Genomic DNA, 15228 nt, shown 5'->3' on the forward strand with positions numbered 1-15228 from the left:
CGGATTTAGTGTTAATCTATTCCACATTAACACAAGTTAGGTTATGTAACATATGGTGGAATATAACATAAGAAATTATCAGATATGTGTCAGTTGATGGATATTATAGAAGTGTGAATAAAAATTTTTGAGAAAATTTAATACATTTCTGGTGTTCCTTTGTATGTGGAGATCGTATATGGATGTTGTTATTATTATTATTATTATTATTATTATTATTAGTAGTAGTAGTAGTAGTAGTAGTAGTAGTAGTAGTAGTAATAGTCGTTGTGGTAATAGTCGTAGTAGTAGTAGTAGTCGTAGAAAAGTAGTAGTAGTAGTCGTAGAAAAGTAGTAGTAGTAGTAGTAGCAGTAGTAGGATTCATTATTACTATTGCCAAAGTTATTTAGATGTTTGTATATAATTGCTAATCACGTTACACTTACTTTACAATCCAATACTATCTTACAAATGACCTCTTACCTCTTGTGATGGGATCAGCAAAATATATTTCTAAGCCTTAGATAATGATCCAGGTCACCATCTTCTGTATATACGAGCACATGACTTGTTTTAGGGAGTCACTAAAATAAACCTAACCTAAACTAAATGACCCCTGACCTATGGATGGTGTTTACATAAAATACAAAAAGTGTTCGTTTATCAAAATGTTTCAAATATGTTCTAAGAAGTTACAGAAATTTACAATATGTTTATAAAAATCTACTTAAAGTTTTGAAAATGATTTACAAAAAAATAGGAAACGTTTAGCAAGAATTACAGAAATGTCATGAAACAATACAAATGTTTTCACAAATAAAACAAAAGTTGACAATTATTACAACAAAGTTTCAAACACAAACAAAAAAAGAATGTTGATATAAATTAAAACAAAAATAAAACATATAAATACAGAAATTCTTTAAAAAATAACAGAAGTAAAAATAATATTAACATAATTTAACAAAAATATTTACAAACCAGCAAAAAATTACTACCTGAGGATTAGACACCGCAGCTTACTTCACCTAATAATTAAACACAACTAACCTAACCTAACCCAACCTAATCTAACCCAACCCAACCCAACCCACGGTATTTAATCTCTTAATAAAAATAAACTTGGGTGTCTAATCTTCAGGTGATCGAAAATAAAGATATTTATAATTAACTCAACACCTGTGTGACTTACCTGTACAAGCGCCCATCCATACGTCGATAGCCTTCACGTACGACACCTGTGGGAGACCCGCTTGGATACCTGTGAGAATACAAGGGTGTGTATGAGTGTATGTTATAGAAGCGTGTGTATGTATGAGTGTGTATTGCAGAAGGGTGTGTATGGTGGTGTATGGGTGTATATCATTATGCTGGTATATATGTGAACGTGTATTCTTAGAAAAGGCTGAAATATGTCAGTACAAAGGTGTAAATACAATATCATTAATTAATTTACCTGTGTCAGTGTAATATTAACCTGTTCACACCTGTACCTTAAAGTAGTGCGATAAATATCTGTCTTATTTTCATTCATTTGTCTTTTTATTTTCAATTATTTTCCTTGTTTTCATTTTATTTTTGTTCTTGTTATTTCCTGTCTCATTTTTATTTTTTTATTATTGTATTTATGCTACTCTCTCTCTCTCTCTCTCTCTCTCTCTCTCTCTCTCTCTCTCTCTCTCCTTCACGTGAGTCTGAGACATAAATCCTCGCCATGTTTTTGGTTCCTCAGAGAAACACAATTTTTTTTTTTTTTGCCGAGAATTTTTTTGCGCTGCGGAAAATACTTAGTGTCAGTATCGTCTTACATACACGCTTGATATGTGAACGTTTACGGGATATGTGAACGTTTTATAACCATGTATACGCTTGATGTGTGTACATTTAATGACCATGTACACGCCTGATAAGTGAACGTTTTTGTTACCATGTACACGTCTGTTATGTGTATATTTTATCATGCATTTTAATTGTAAATGTGTAAATGTGTGTAAATATGTGTATGTATACTGTTTAAGGGTGAACAGTAGTGCACGTGTATGTATCAGAGCGTGTATGTATGAAATCACATGTGTGTATGGGTATGCACGTACAGTGTGGAAATAAGCAGGTGTGTTTCCTTCGTACAGCAGCAGGTTAATGAGACAGGGAAGAGTGTAACACACCTGTGATCTTTCCCTGCCTTCCTCTCACACACCTGTCGTTACTCTCAAACACCTGCCTTCTTCTCACACACCTGCATCTCTTCTTCCACGCTTGCCATTCTTCTTCCACGCTTGTCATTCTTCTCACACACCTGTCATTACTCTCACACACCTGTCGTTACTCTCACACACCTATTCTTACTTTCACACGTCTCTCTCTCTCTCTCTCTCTCTCTCTCTCTCTCTCTCTCTCCACTTACAATAATTATCAAAAGTAAGCAAGGATAATTACAAGTATTATCGCCATTATTAATTTTCACCTTTTTTAAGCAATCGTCCAAAAATGTTGTTTTCAATTACGTGAAGGCAAATATTAACACTTCGCCTCGCCCTCTTTACCTAACTGCAATATTTTCTTCAATTTCTTCTAATAATGGAGAATGTTTTGTACTGGTTTTTACACACATTCGTAATTATCTTTTGGTTATATGTGATAGCGCGAGTATTTTGGTTTTTTAATGATATCACGTAAGGTATAAAAAAAACTGTTCCATGATATCGGTTTTAATGAAATTGAATTGTCATAATCGGGGAACGACTGCGTGTAGTGATGATGTCGTGGTATGTTTTCTTCACTCTCTCTCCTCGGTCAGTGATCTCTTAGGTCTTTGCAATACATAAAACACATTAACTATGATAGCACTGTCTTGCCTCTTCAATTAAAATTCAGAATTTATGCCATTAGCGTCAGCGTGCGGAAATATTCATAGGTCATCAGTCATCCTTAATGATCATCACCTGAACTGGAAATATTACCTGGAAATTCCTAAGTTTGGTTTGGTGTGATGAATTGTTTGAGGTTCACCTGGATGACTTATGATGAAGGTGAGATGACTTGAACACCTGAGATGACTGACAATGATGACGACGCTAACCTAACCTAACCTAACCTAACCTAACCTAACCTAACCTAGCACCTTAATTTTTACCTATAGTCATCACTCAAGGTAATTACTTCCTTGACGACCGAGTTATTACGCGCTGTAAGTAATTAAGGTAATGGGGGGCGGCGTCTCTCTACAACACCTTCCTAGCGCAGGTGAGGGAGAGGGAAGGGGGGGGGGAGGGGGTTAAGGGGAGAGTGAGGGAGGGTTAAGGGGAACTCATGAATGGCTGGGTGAGGAATGAAGTAAGGTGAGATGCTCCGGGGACGCCATCGACAAAACTATATTACCGTGAGGGGAGATATTTTTGTCCTTATTACCGCAGGTGTAAGAGGCCGCCTTTCGGGTAATCCAATTTCATACACAACACAGGTGTACAATGTCTACAGTGTGTTTAGTCTGACGTAATTGGATATGTGTTTTATTCACGCCTTGGAGGGAAAAAAATGATGCGGGAAACTTTGATAATCTGAAACGTTAATTAGGTGGAAAATTTGGTTTATTCTGGTGGTGGTGGTGGTGGTGGTCCTAGTAGTAGTAGTAGTAGTAGTAGTAGTAGTAGTAGTAGTAGTAGTAGTAGTAGTAGTAGTAACGGTGGTGTTAATAGTATAAACAGTATTGCTAGTAGTCGTGTTGTGACTCCTGACCTCGACAAGTATACAGTATACATTTACCCAGACAGCGAGGATATACACACAAGATCCCTACTGTGTGTGTGTGTGTGTGTGTGTGTGTGTGTGTGTGTGTAAACAAGCACGATGTGTCTCAGCTTAAGGAGACAAATGAAGAGATATCTCCAACGCTCAGGAGACTTGGGACGAGACGCGAGGGACTTTAGCAAAACTTATCCGGGGAAAATGTTCCTTTGGTGACAATAAGCAGGAGATAGTAGCGGACACCTGGAGGGGGACACCTGGAGGGGGACACCTGGAGGGGGACACCTGGGGGAACACCTGGGGGAACCTGGGGGAAACCTGCGGGGGAAACACCTGGGGAGCACCTGGGGGGGAGCCTCTAGATACAGGCGGTGTTTCTCTTATCTTTTTACTCGAGGGGAAAAATAAACATAATTTTGGGTGTTTGTTAAAAATTAGTTGGAGGAGTTGGACGAAGACGAGGAGGAGAGAGCAGGAAGAAAAAGAGGAGGAGGAGGAGGAGGAAGAAGAGGAGGAAAAGGAGGAGGAGGAGGAGGAGGAGGTATTCAAAGTTCGTCTTGTGTCTCTTCCTTCACTGAGTTTAGGTCCAGGTTTAGTATAAGTGTGACAGATTCTCTCCCTCATTCTTCACGAGCAATCCTCCCGAGGCCCCGATTCTAATCTCCCATGGCCCCGATTTCAGTCTCCCACGGCCCCGATTCCAGTCTCCCATGGCCCTGCTTCCAGTCTCCCACGGCCCGATTCCAGTCTCCCATGGCCCCGATTCCAGTCTCCTACGTTCAATATCTCTAGCCGGTGTGACGTAAAGACTCTTATCACTGATGTTAATAATGACTTAGACTCAAGTACACGAAGAAACAGAGAATTACATTTTATTCTTCACTTTTTGCTTAGGATACAATAAGAACGCATCTACTTACAGGGGAGTCTTAAAAGAACGCATCTACTTACAGGGGAGTCTTAAAAGAACGCATCTACTTACAGGGGAGTCTTAAAAGAACGCATCTACTTACAGGGGAGTCTTAAGAGAACGCATCTACTTACAGGGGAGTCTTAAAAGAACGCATCTACTTACAGGGGAGTCTTAAAAGAACGCAATTCACAGAGCCCCATTCTACTGTGGTGGAGCCCCAAACCCACAGGGTTCCAAGAACGCATCTACTTACAGGAATTTTAAAAGAACGCATCTACTTACAGGGGAGTCTTAAAAGAACGCATCTACTTACAGGGGAGTCTTAAAGAACGCATCTAGTACAAGCACAAAAGATTTGGATTTTTAGGACCATCAAAAGTTGTGTTCGAGAGGTGACCTTAACTTGGGACGTTTTCTACTCAAGGACGAGAGGGAGAGGGGGAGAGGAGGAGAGGGGGGGAGGGGAGAGAAGGAGAGGGGAGGAGGAGAGAAGGAGGGTGGGGAGGGGAGGAGAAGGAGGGGAGAGAAGGAGGAGAAGGAGAAGGAGAGGGGGAGGGGGAGAGAAGGAGAGGAAGAGAAGATGGGGGGGGAGGGGGAAGGAGCAGAAGCACGATAGAAAGTGAAGGCGTGAGGGAAGTAGAGAGAGATACAAAAACATAGAAAAGAAAAGACGGAAGAAAAGGAAGAGAGAGGGAAAGAAAGAAAGAAAGAAAGAGGGTCTTGTCAACCTCGCCTGTCATCCCCTGTTGGTCTTTGGTCACAGCTGAGGCCTCTGATGGTGTCACCGTGAAGTATATTGTGGACAGTATATAATGTATGGCATAACTACACACTACTGCCTTATGAACTCGCTGGCAGAGGCTGTTCACTCTCTCTCTCTCTTTCGTCTTTTTCTCATCAAATTCCACATTTTATGACGAAAGTTCCTCAGCGTCGAGAGTCCAGCGGCTCAACCCAGCACGTGTTGTAGTTCTCTCCCCATTTTTTTATGATCTATACTTTCTAAATATTCTTATAAATGTTCTTATACTCAGAGGTGTTATAGATAGTTAAAATAAGTTATAAAATGTTAAAATAAGTTATAAAATGTTAAAATAAGTTATAAAATGTTAAAATAAGTTATAAAATGTTAAAATAAGTTATAAAATGTTAAAATAAGTTATAAAATGTTAAAATAAGTTATAAAATGTTAAAATAAGTTATAAAATGTTAAAATAAGTTATAAAATGTTAAAATAAGTTATAAAATGTTAAAATAAGTTATAAAATGTTAAAATGTTAAAATAAGTTATAAAATGTTAAAATAAGTTATAAAATGTTAAAATAAGTTATAAAATGTTAAAATAAGTTATAAAATGTTAAAATAAGTTATAAAATGTTAAAATAAGTTATAAAATGTTAAAATAAGTTATAAAATGTTAAAATAAGTTATAAAATGTTAAAATAAGTTATAAAATGTTAAAATAAGTTATAAAATGTTAAAATAAATGTTAAAAAAAAAAGAATCAAGATATATGTAAATTGAAGGATAAACTATGATGGAAGAGAGAAGGTGTTAGTAGGAGGTAATTTGCATAAAATATTGAGATTGGATTTTCTTTTTAAATTTGTTTTCATACGATTCAAAATGTTAGGTTAGGTTAGGTTAGGTTAGGTTAGGTTAGACAAAATAAATACAATAGATACAATAGATAATAGACAAAAGATAAAATAGATAAAAGATACAAAATAGATAAAAAGATAAAATAGATAAAAGATAAAATAGATAAAAAGATAAAATAGACAAAAGATAAAATAGATAAAAAGATAAAATAGATAAAAGATAAAATAGATAAAAGATATAATAGATAATAGATTAAATACTGTAGACAAAATAAATAAAAATAGATAAAATAAGATAAAATCAATAAAATATATAAAAATAGATAAAATAGATCGATAAATTTTGGGGTGATGATGGTGGGTGTTGAAAAGGAAACATCTCCTTTAAAGTTACAATCATGACACACGTTAATGAAGGTGTCGGTGTGGTGCTTCTGAATGACTGGCCGAGAAGAGGAAATATATCTCTGGTCACGCCAATATATATATATATATATATACTGTGGGGGGTGTGGGTGGGGTGGGGGTGTGTGGGGAGGTGGGGTGAGAGGGAGGTGTGTGTGTGGGGGTTGAGGTGGTGTATGTGTGTGTGTGTGTGTGTGTGTGTGTGTGTGTGTGTGTGTGTGTGTATGTGTGTGTGTGTGTGTGTGTGTGTGTAACAATTAGAAAATTCCCTTGAAAAGTGTTTAGAATCTCATTATAATCAGGTTGCAATTTATTTTTTTATAATGTATGAATAAAATAAATATAATTTTATTTCATTATACTTGAAATTTATTCCTCTCGTAATAAGACCATTGACTGTTATAGTAGTTCCACATTACCTCTTTAACGTGATGTAAACAGTTAATATGGCTCGTTCATAATTACTGTAAAACAACACATAGTACAAGGGGTCAGAGTTGTTAGTGGTTGATGCTCTTAACCTAACCTAACCTAGGAATCATCTAGGAATCATCTAGGAATCATTTAAGAATCATTTATGAATCATTTAAGAATCATTTAGGAATCATCTAGGAATCATTTAAGAATCATTTATGAATCATCTAAGAATCATTTAGGAATCATCTAGGAATCATTTAGGAATCATCTAGGAATCATCTAGGAATCATTTAGGAATCATCTAAGAATCATTTAGGAATCATCTAGGAATCATTTAAGAATCATTTAGGAATCATTTAGGAATCATTTAGGAATCATTTAAGAATCATCTAGGAATCATCTAGGAATCATTTAGGAATCATCTAGGAATCATTTAGGAATCATCTAAGAATCATTTAGGAATCATCTAGGAATCATTTAAGAATCATTTAGGAATCATCTAGGAATCATCTAGGAATCATCTAGGAATCATTTAGGAATCATCTAAGAATCATTTAGGAATCATCTAGGAATCATTTAAGAATCATTTAGGAATCATTTAGGAATCATTTAGGAATCATTTAAGAATCATCTAGGAATCATCTAGGAATCATTTAGGAATCATCTAGGAATCATTTAGGAATCATCTAAGAATCATTTAGGAATCATCTAGGAATCATTTAAGAATCATTTAGGAATCATCTAGGAATCATCTAGGAATCATCTAGGAATCATTTAGGAATCATCTAAGAATCATTTTGGAATCATCTAGGAATCATTTAAGAATCATTTATGAATCATTTAGGAATCATTTAGGAATCATTTAGGAATCATCTAGGAATAGAATCATATATCACTTTTTTTAATTAGAGAGTTAAGTCCGTATTAGAGACTCTTGAGAAGGTGAGAGAGATAATGATAGCGATTCATTGTCTCTCTCTATCTCTATCTCTTTATCTGTCTATTTATCGTGTCTGTCTGTCGTTTACTCTGTCCCCTCTTCCAACTGTCTATGTAACTGTCTCTCTTATCTCTCTCTCTCCACACTAGGCATGTCTCCAGAAGCGCCTGCTGTAATCTTGCTGCTCGAACTATTTACACGACAAGCAGAATAATGAACAGTTTCGGCGTGGGTTGTTGTGGGGGGGGGGGGTGGGGGTGGGGTGGGGTGGGGTGGGGGGTGGGGGGGTGGGGGTGTGGTGGTGGTGGTGGTGATGGTGGTGGTGTGGTGGTGGTGGTGGTGATAGTGGTGTTGGATGGCTGGCCTTCTCCCTCCGCTTACCTTCCGTAAAATATCATTTTTTGTCATGATTTAACCTAACCTATCCTTAACCCAACCAAAAATAATGGTATAGGATTTGCATTCAATTTTAGTTGTGGGAGATGGTGTGTGTGTGTGTGTGTGTGTGTGTGTGTGTGTGTGTGTGTGTGTGTTTTGCCACAGGTATACTTGCAAGCTTCAAACTTATTGCCCTCCTCTCTATCTCTCCCTCTCTTTCTCTATCTCCCTCTCTCTCTCTATCTCCCTCTCTCTCCCTCTCTTTCTCTATCTCCCTCTCTATCTCTCTATCTCACTTATCTCCGTAATAAAGCCACAAAGGAATTAATTATAGTTTCATTAGTTGATTAAATTACACTATTTTTTAAGCTAATATTCATTTAAACTTTCCTCTGAGTTATTAAGAACATTGTTTTACGGACGAGTGCCTGTAATGTGATGATGATTAGAGGAATTACCTAAAAAATACGATAATTAATTAGAGGAATTACTTAAACAACGACGATAATTGGAGGAATTGCATAAAAATACACTCTCTCTCTCTCTCTCTGTCTCTCTCTCTCTCTCTCTCTCTCTCTCTCTCTCATCATCGTATTTCCCATTTACATATTTCATTAATTTCCTAATCATCAAACACTATGACCTCTTTACGCCACAGAGACAAACACAGTTTAAACAATTACACCACAACAGCTCACACCTGCGCCCTTACCTTACCTGGTGTAGTTATAATGAAAAGGTAAATAAAGATTCAAATTAGTAACATACTTTGCAAATAGTTCTTTAAAAAACATCTTTGGAATTAGGCATATTTAGGACCATTACATGTTTACTACAGTACAGAGAGGATTATAAGTTTCCAGTAGCTGTAGTTCCTTCTGGTACAGGAAATCAATATTCTATTATCTGTCGCCCCCGAGAGTAAACATTAAAAGCTGCTCTCCTGCTCTGCTTGTAGTGAACACATGTGGAACACCAAAATTTCCTCGGTAATATAAAGTAAGCCTTGAGTTTGTTTCCCCACGTGTTGTCAATAGTTGCTGTTATGCCGTTTACAGATGGTGTGAGTTAACTACCGATGCCGTTTACAGATGGTGTGAGATAACTACCGATGCCGTTTACAGATGATGTGAGTTAACTACCGATGCCGTTTACAGATGAAGTGAGTTAACTACCGATGCCGTTTACAGATGGTGTGAGATAACTACCGATGCCGTTTACAGATGGTGTGAGATAACTACCGATGCCGTTTACAGATGGTGTGAGATAACTACCGATGCTTGAGTGAGTCTATTGGCTGCAGATATAATATAACTAAGTACATCTCCTGTATTATCAGCACCACTTCGTAAGCTGTACATTATATTCCTACCTTCACTACCCGCTGCATCATCAGAATGGTTACCAAAATATATATATATAATTTAAATATTTAATGTCAAAGAATTATTTTGTAACATTTTCGATGAATTTACCGTAGCACCAGTCACTCACCACACATACAACCTCACCTCACCTCACCTCACCTCACCACACATACAACCTCACCTCACCACACATACAACCTCACCTCACCTCACCTCACCTCACAACACATACACCAATCTCTTCGCTAAACACCTCTGCGCCTCCTCGTCCCGTATCCTATAATCGACATTATTTTTGACACGCTGGCCAGATGGGGGCGATATATATATTGGCTGCCTTCATAAACCTGAGGTGTGAGGGAGTCATGAAGTGAGGAGGTGTTGAGGCAATATAATGATGATGGAAGACCATCCAGGTGGCACCAATCACCTGCCATCACCTGCTTCCATCTCCAAGGTGACGCCCACAGGTGATAAGAACTTCCGGAATGAGGAGACGAGAAAAATAGGTACATGATAGTGAGAAAATAATGAAAACAAAATGTATTAAGGTGTGAGTAACGTACACACAGCAAGATGAATGAACAATGAACTGTTGAGGGTTTATCATCTTAGATGGTTAAAAAAAATAGTCTTTGATTCAAGTGTCGTAAATGGTAGCCAGCTGTACCGAGAGATGGCAGGTTACTGTAGGGAACAATAACGTGGTTAAGAAATGGTACACATGTTAGTGTTGTGGTGCGAAATCTCAGAGTGGCCAATACCGTCACCTCCCCCGTCCCCACATGTAAGTAAATAAATAAATAAATAAATAAATAAGTAAATAAGAACATAAGAAAATAAGGAGTCTGCAATAGGCCGGTTGGCCTGTGCATGGCAGCTCCCGTCGAGAGTTACTACCACTCTCTTTCATCCATGAATCTATCCAGCCTCCTTTTAAAACTTTCCAGCGTTCCAGCACTTACTACAAAGTTGCTAAGCTTGTTACACTCGTCCATCACCCTATTTGTGAACCAGTTTCTTCCTATCTCCCTCCTAAACCTAAACTTATCCAACTTAAATCCGTTGCTCCGAGTCCTATCCTGCTCGGATATTATAAGAACTTTATCTATATCCCCTTTATTGATTCCTTTCACCCACTTAAATTCTTCTATCATATCTCCCCGCACTCTTCGTCTTTCTAGGGAATGCAAATTAAGTTTCTTTAACCTATCCTGATATGGAAGGTTTCTAAGTCCCGGAATACATAAGTAAATAAATTAGTAAATAAATGTGTAAGTCAATAAATAAATGAATAAAAGACACGTTCTGCATCGGTTTAATAGTTATGGCTCCACCTTAACGTGAGGTGAGCTTTACCTTTGACCTTTGACCTACGAGTAGAGCCCTGAGGGAGGTTATTGTGGCAGTAAAATCGGCAGTGAGAAGGGTGGCACTTAGAGGCACTGGCACTCTAATGAGGAACTACTTAACCTGAAGTAACTCTCTCTAGAAGTACGGATCACCTAAAGATTAGTCCCCTAGTTTACTCTACCTTAAGATTAACCTAACTAAACCTAACCTAACCTAACCTAACCTAACCAAACCAAACACTAACCTCTCCAGGTATCATTAGGGAGTTTAAACTTCAGGTAAAAGAAGGTAGGGTGTCTAATCTTCACGTCATCCCAAAACCGAGAAACGTTGACACCGATAACTGGAATCCCTTATATGAATTTAAACCCTGAGGTATTTATCACCCTTCACAGGTAAGTCTGGTCTACTGTGATACAACACCTGGGCGACCTTCCCCACCCCCGCCTTAATACCTGGCTGAAGTAAATCAATGGCTCGTCTCCACCTTCCCTCAGCTCACCCTTGAGACTTGAAGCCATAACTAATAACCTTCAATACTCTAATACTTGACTTCTGGAAGGATAGATTTACCAAGGGCCTCGCAGTCTTTAGTCCAGGTATCAATTATATTCGGCTCAGGTGCTGGATATAATGTTGGTTAGTTGTCTGTGCCTTTCGGAGTGAGGCTATGCTGGTTAGATCTAATGGTAACCTAACCAAACCTAACCTGACCTGACCTAACCAAGCCAAACCTAACCTAAGTTCTCTAGTCACATTTAATTAAAGTAGTATATTTTTAATCCCTAATTACACAACACTTCATTTTAAAATAACATAAATGTACACAGCTTTTATATTTAATAATTTAACTCTAAACAATGACCATCCATAATTAAATTTGGCGGTGTACATGAGTAAAAAATTAATTCCACTGAACACCTGTAATACATTAATTAATTTCAAGGTTCATCTGTTGAGAGACTATTTACTTTAAGGTGATTATTACCTTGAATAAATTAACCTGAGGATGTGCAGGTAAAGATCATTAACTTCTTGAGTAACCTAGAACAAGTTATGGTTACTGAAGAGGTAAGTAGAATTATCGTAACTAGGGAACCATGAGAGGGAAGCTTTATTTCATTTCCCCAGGACTAATGCCAAGAAACTCCCCAGAATTTAGGAGTTTTTTGCCAAGAATTTAATATAGTAAAAAATAATAATATTATATTATTTCTCTACAAAGGTAAGTGAAACATAATACTGGATCCACTTTACGTACATCCGCTTTACGCACACCCGCTTTACGCACACCTGCTTTACGTACATCTGCTTTACGCACACCCGCTTTACGTACATCCGCTTTACGTACACCCGCTTTACGTACACCCACTTTACGTACACCCGCTTTACGTACATCCGCTTCACGTACACCCGCTTAATACATAATTTCTCTATAGGTATATCCATTTCAGTATATCAGTATGGCCACGAATATCCCCCTAATTATTTTTATTTATTTTTTATTCTTTTTATTACTAAGTTTTGGTATAAATCAGACAAACATACAATCAAACCAATATACTAATTAATCCATTACAAACCATGATGGTAATTCAGTAAGTCAGTGTTGTTCTTTCCTGTATGCAAATGTGTGTGTGTGTGTGTGCGTGTGTGTGTGTGTTACTCCGGCTAGCTTTCCATGTTAATTGATGTAAGTCTAGTGGAGGGAGGTGGGTGGATGGCAGTCCCAGGGTCATGAAACTAGGGACATTGTAGAGTAATATCACCCTACTGTCTCGCTGTACTGTATTAAATGTTAAACTGATAGCTCTTAGGATTCTTCTTACAGAGTACAGACAGACACACAGACAGACAGTTATTATTTACTCCTTCCTGCAGATGATAGACCGGACTTGTTCTTGCATGTTGGACGCGAGTGACAAGGGGAGCAACATACAGTACCCCAGTCAGGACTCAGAGAGAGAGATATTGTGTCTAGTTGGATAATTCTAATTCGATAAGTGCCCCTCATGGTGGACACAGCCTAGCAGCCTCCCCAGCGAGACCAAGACGACGATAACCTGTACATCACTCTTAGTAATTCCCCAGTCTTCTTCTTCTTCTCCTCCTCCTTCTCCTCCTCCTCCTCCTCTCTCCTCCTCCTCCTCCTCTACAGCTATTTTTTTTGTCCACCACCTCACTCTCCCCCCACCCCCCTCACTCTCCCCTTCCATCCATTCCTTTTCCAGGTGCCGCGCGAAGTGTGGGACGGTGTACAGTATATTGGACGTACACTCTTATTAGTCGTTTTTCCAGGAACTCTCATAGTTCACACACACACACACACACACACACACACACACACACACACACACACACACACACACACACATGATCTATTAATATATCTAATATTTGTTTATTTATTGTTATTGGTATTTGTTTTAACGTGTTTTTTCATTCTGTTTTACTTTTTAATTTTTTTTTTAATTTACTGATGGTGTGGTGTGTGTGGTGTGGTGTGGTGTGGTGATGTGGTGTGGTGTGGTGTGGTGTGTGTTGTGTGTGTGGTGATGTGGTGGTGTGGTGTGGTGGTGTGGTGTGGTGGTGGTGTGGCGGTGGTGTGGTGTGGTGTGGTGTGGTGTGTGTTGTGTGTGGTGTGGTGTGTGGTGTGGTGTTTTGGTGACTCTTAGAGGAGAGGCTGAATAAAGTGTCCATCTTCCTAATAACTTAAAGAAGACATCAAGGTAAAGTATCCATCTTCCTGGCAACTTAGACATCAAGGAAAGTGTCCATTCACCTCAAGACATCAAGGTAAACACATCTCACTTACCAGAAGACTTGGAGGAGACAGTGAGGAGGGTCGTAACGCCTAGAGTAGTCCGCCCTGGCACCGAGTCGACGTCCATCCAGAAGGAAACCCATGAGATGACCACAATGAGGATGGTGGGCAGGTAACTCTGGACCAGGTGGAAGCCGATGGCACGACGCATGTGGAACTCCGCCACCAGACAGCTGTAGTTACCTGAAGAAGGGAAGGGAGAGTGAGTGTAATAATAATAATAATAATAATAATAATAATAATAATAATAATCTACCTTTCCTCACAACACCTGTTTCTCTGTCCTCACAACACCTGCCTCTCTCCTCACAACACCTGTCTCTCTCTCTCTCTCTCCTCACCTTACCTGTCTCTTTCCTCACAGCACCTGTCTCTCTCTCTCTCCTCACCTTACCTGTCTCTCTGTTCATTCCCTCTCTTTTCCCACCCCATTTCCTCACTCTTCTCTCAATGACTCCTCTTTCCTCTTATGCTAATCCCCCCATTCATTTCACTTCTTCATCTCCCTCCTTTATCTACTTTTCTTGGCGTTTCTCTTTCTCCCTTTATCCACCGGGATCGAAAATATGAGACAAGAGGAATAAAGATAAAAATATGTAGAGAATAGAAAGATTATAGATTACTGTGTGTGTGTGTGTGTGTGTGTGTGTGTGTGTGTGTGTGTGTGTGTGTGTGTGTGTGTGTGTGTGTGTCCAATTTTTCCAGATAGTGATGAACTGTAGAGAGAGAGAGAGAGAGAGAGAGAGAGAGAGAGAGAGAGAGAGAGAGAGAGAGAGAGAGAGAGTGAACACAAAGAGTAAATAAAGGATGAATGGAGAAGAATATACTGTATTAAATTTATTTTTTTACTGTAGGGCGGAACAAAAGGTTATTTCCCTACCTACAATAGGGGACCATCAGCCTACTATGACCACCCTAGCAAGGAGCTTTTCAACATGGTAACTGAAACATAAAAAAATATCTCAGAGGTTAGGTTAGGTTAAGTTTGGTTAGGTCACGTTAGGTTTGGTTAGGTCACGTTAGGTCAATTAATCTTCAAGAGTCTCACACGCTGTACACACTTCACAACACATCCATAACTCTACCCTGAAATATATAGAGCCGGATAGCCAGCCAGCTCAGCCACCCCGCAGCCGGAAATAAAAGATCTCTAGTAAGTGGAATTGTCTCATTACGTTTGGCTTTGTTATAAACTTTATCTTCCCTAGTTGCCATATTTCCTCACTTAATTGCCTCCATAAGGTAGATAGGTAGAGAAAGACGTAACTTGGCAGGATAGTGTGTCGTAAAAAAAGAACACAACTCA

General features: G+C 38.6%; 1 protein-coding gene across 2 annotated transcripts in view; it reads right to left on the reverse strand.

Moving 5' to 3' along the window:
* LOC121857746 (glycine receptor subunit alpha-2-like) overlaps window positions 1–15228 on the reverse strand; it is a 240902-nt gene that overhangs the window by 12780 nt on the left and 212894 nt on the right. For both annotated transcript variants that reach the window (XM_042353876.1, XM_042353875.1), the window contains exons 8-9: window positions 13914–14105; window positions 1173–1241 (exon numbers count right to left, since the gene is read on the reverse strand). In XM_042353876.1, the coding sequence (XP_042209810.1) occupies window positions 1173–1241; window positions 13914–14105 (261 nt within the window). The remainder of the gene's footprint in view (window positions 1–1172; window positions 1242–13913; window positions 14106–15228) is intronic.

Source organism: Homarus americanus, unplaced genomic scaffold (assembly GCF_018991925.1).
Source record: "Homarus americanus isolate GMGI-L3 unplaced genomic scaffold, GMGI_Hamer_2.0 scaffold16712, whole genome shotgun sequence".
Lineage (NCBI taxonomy): Eukaryota > Metazoa > Arthropoda > Malacostraca > Decapoda > Nephropidae > Homarus > Homarus americanus.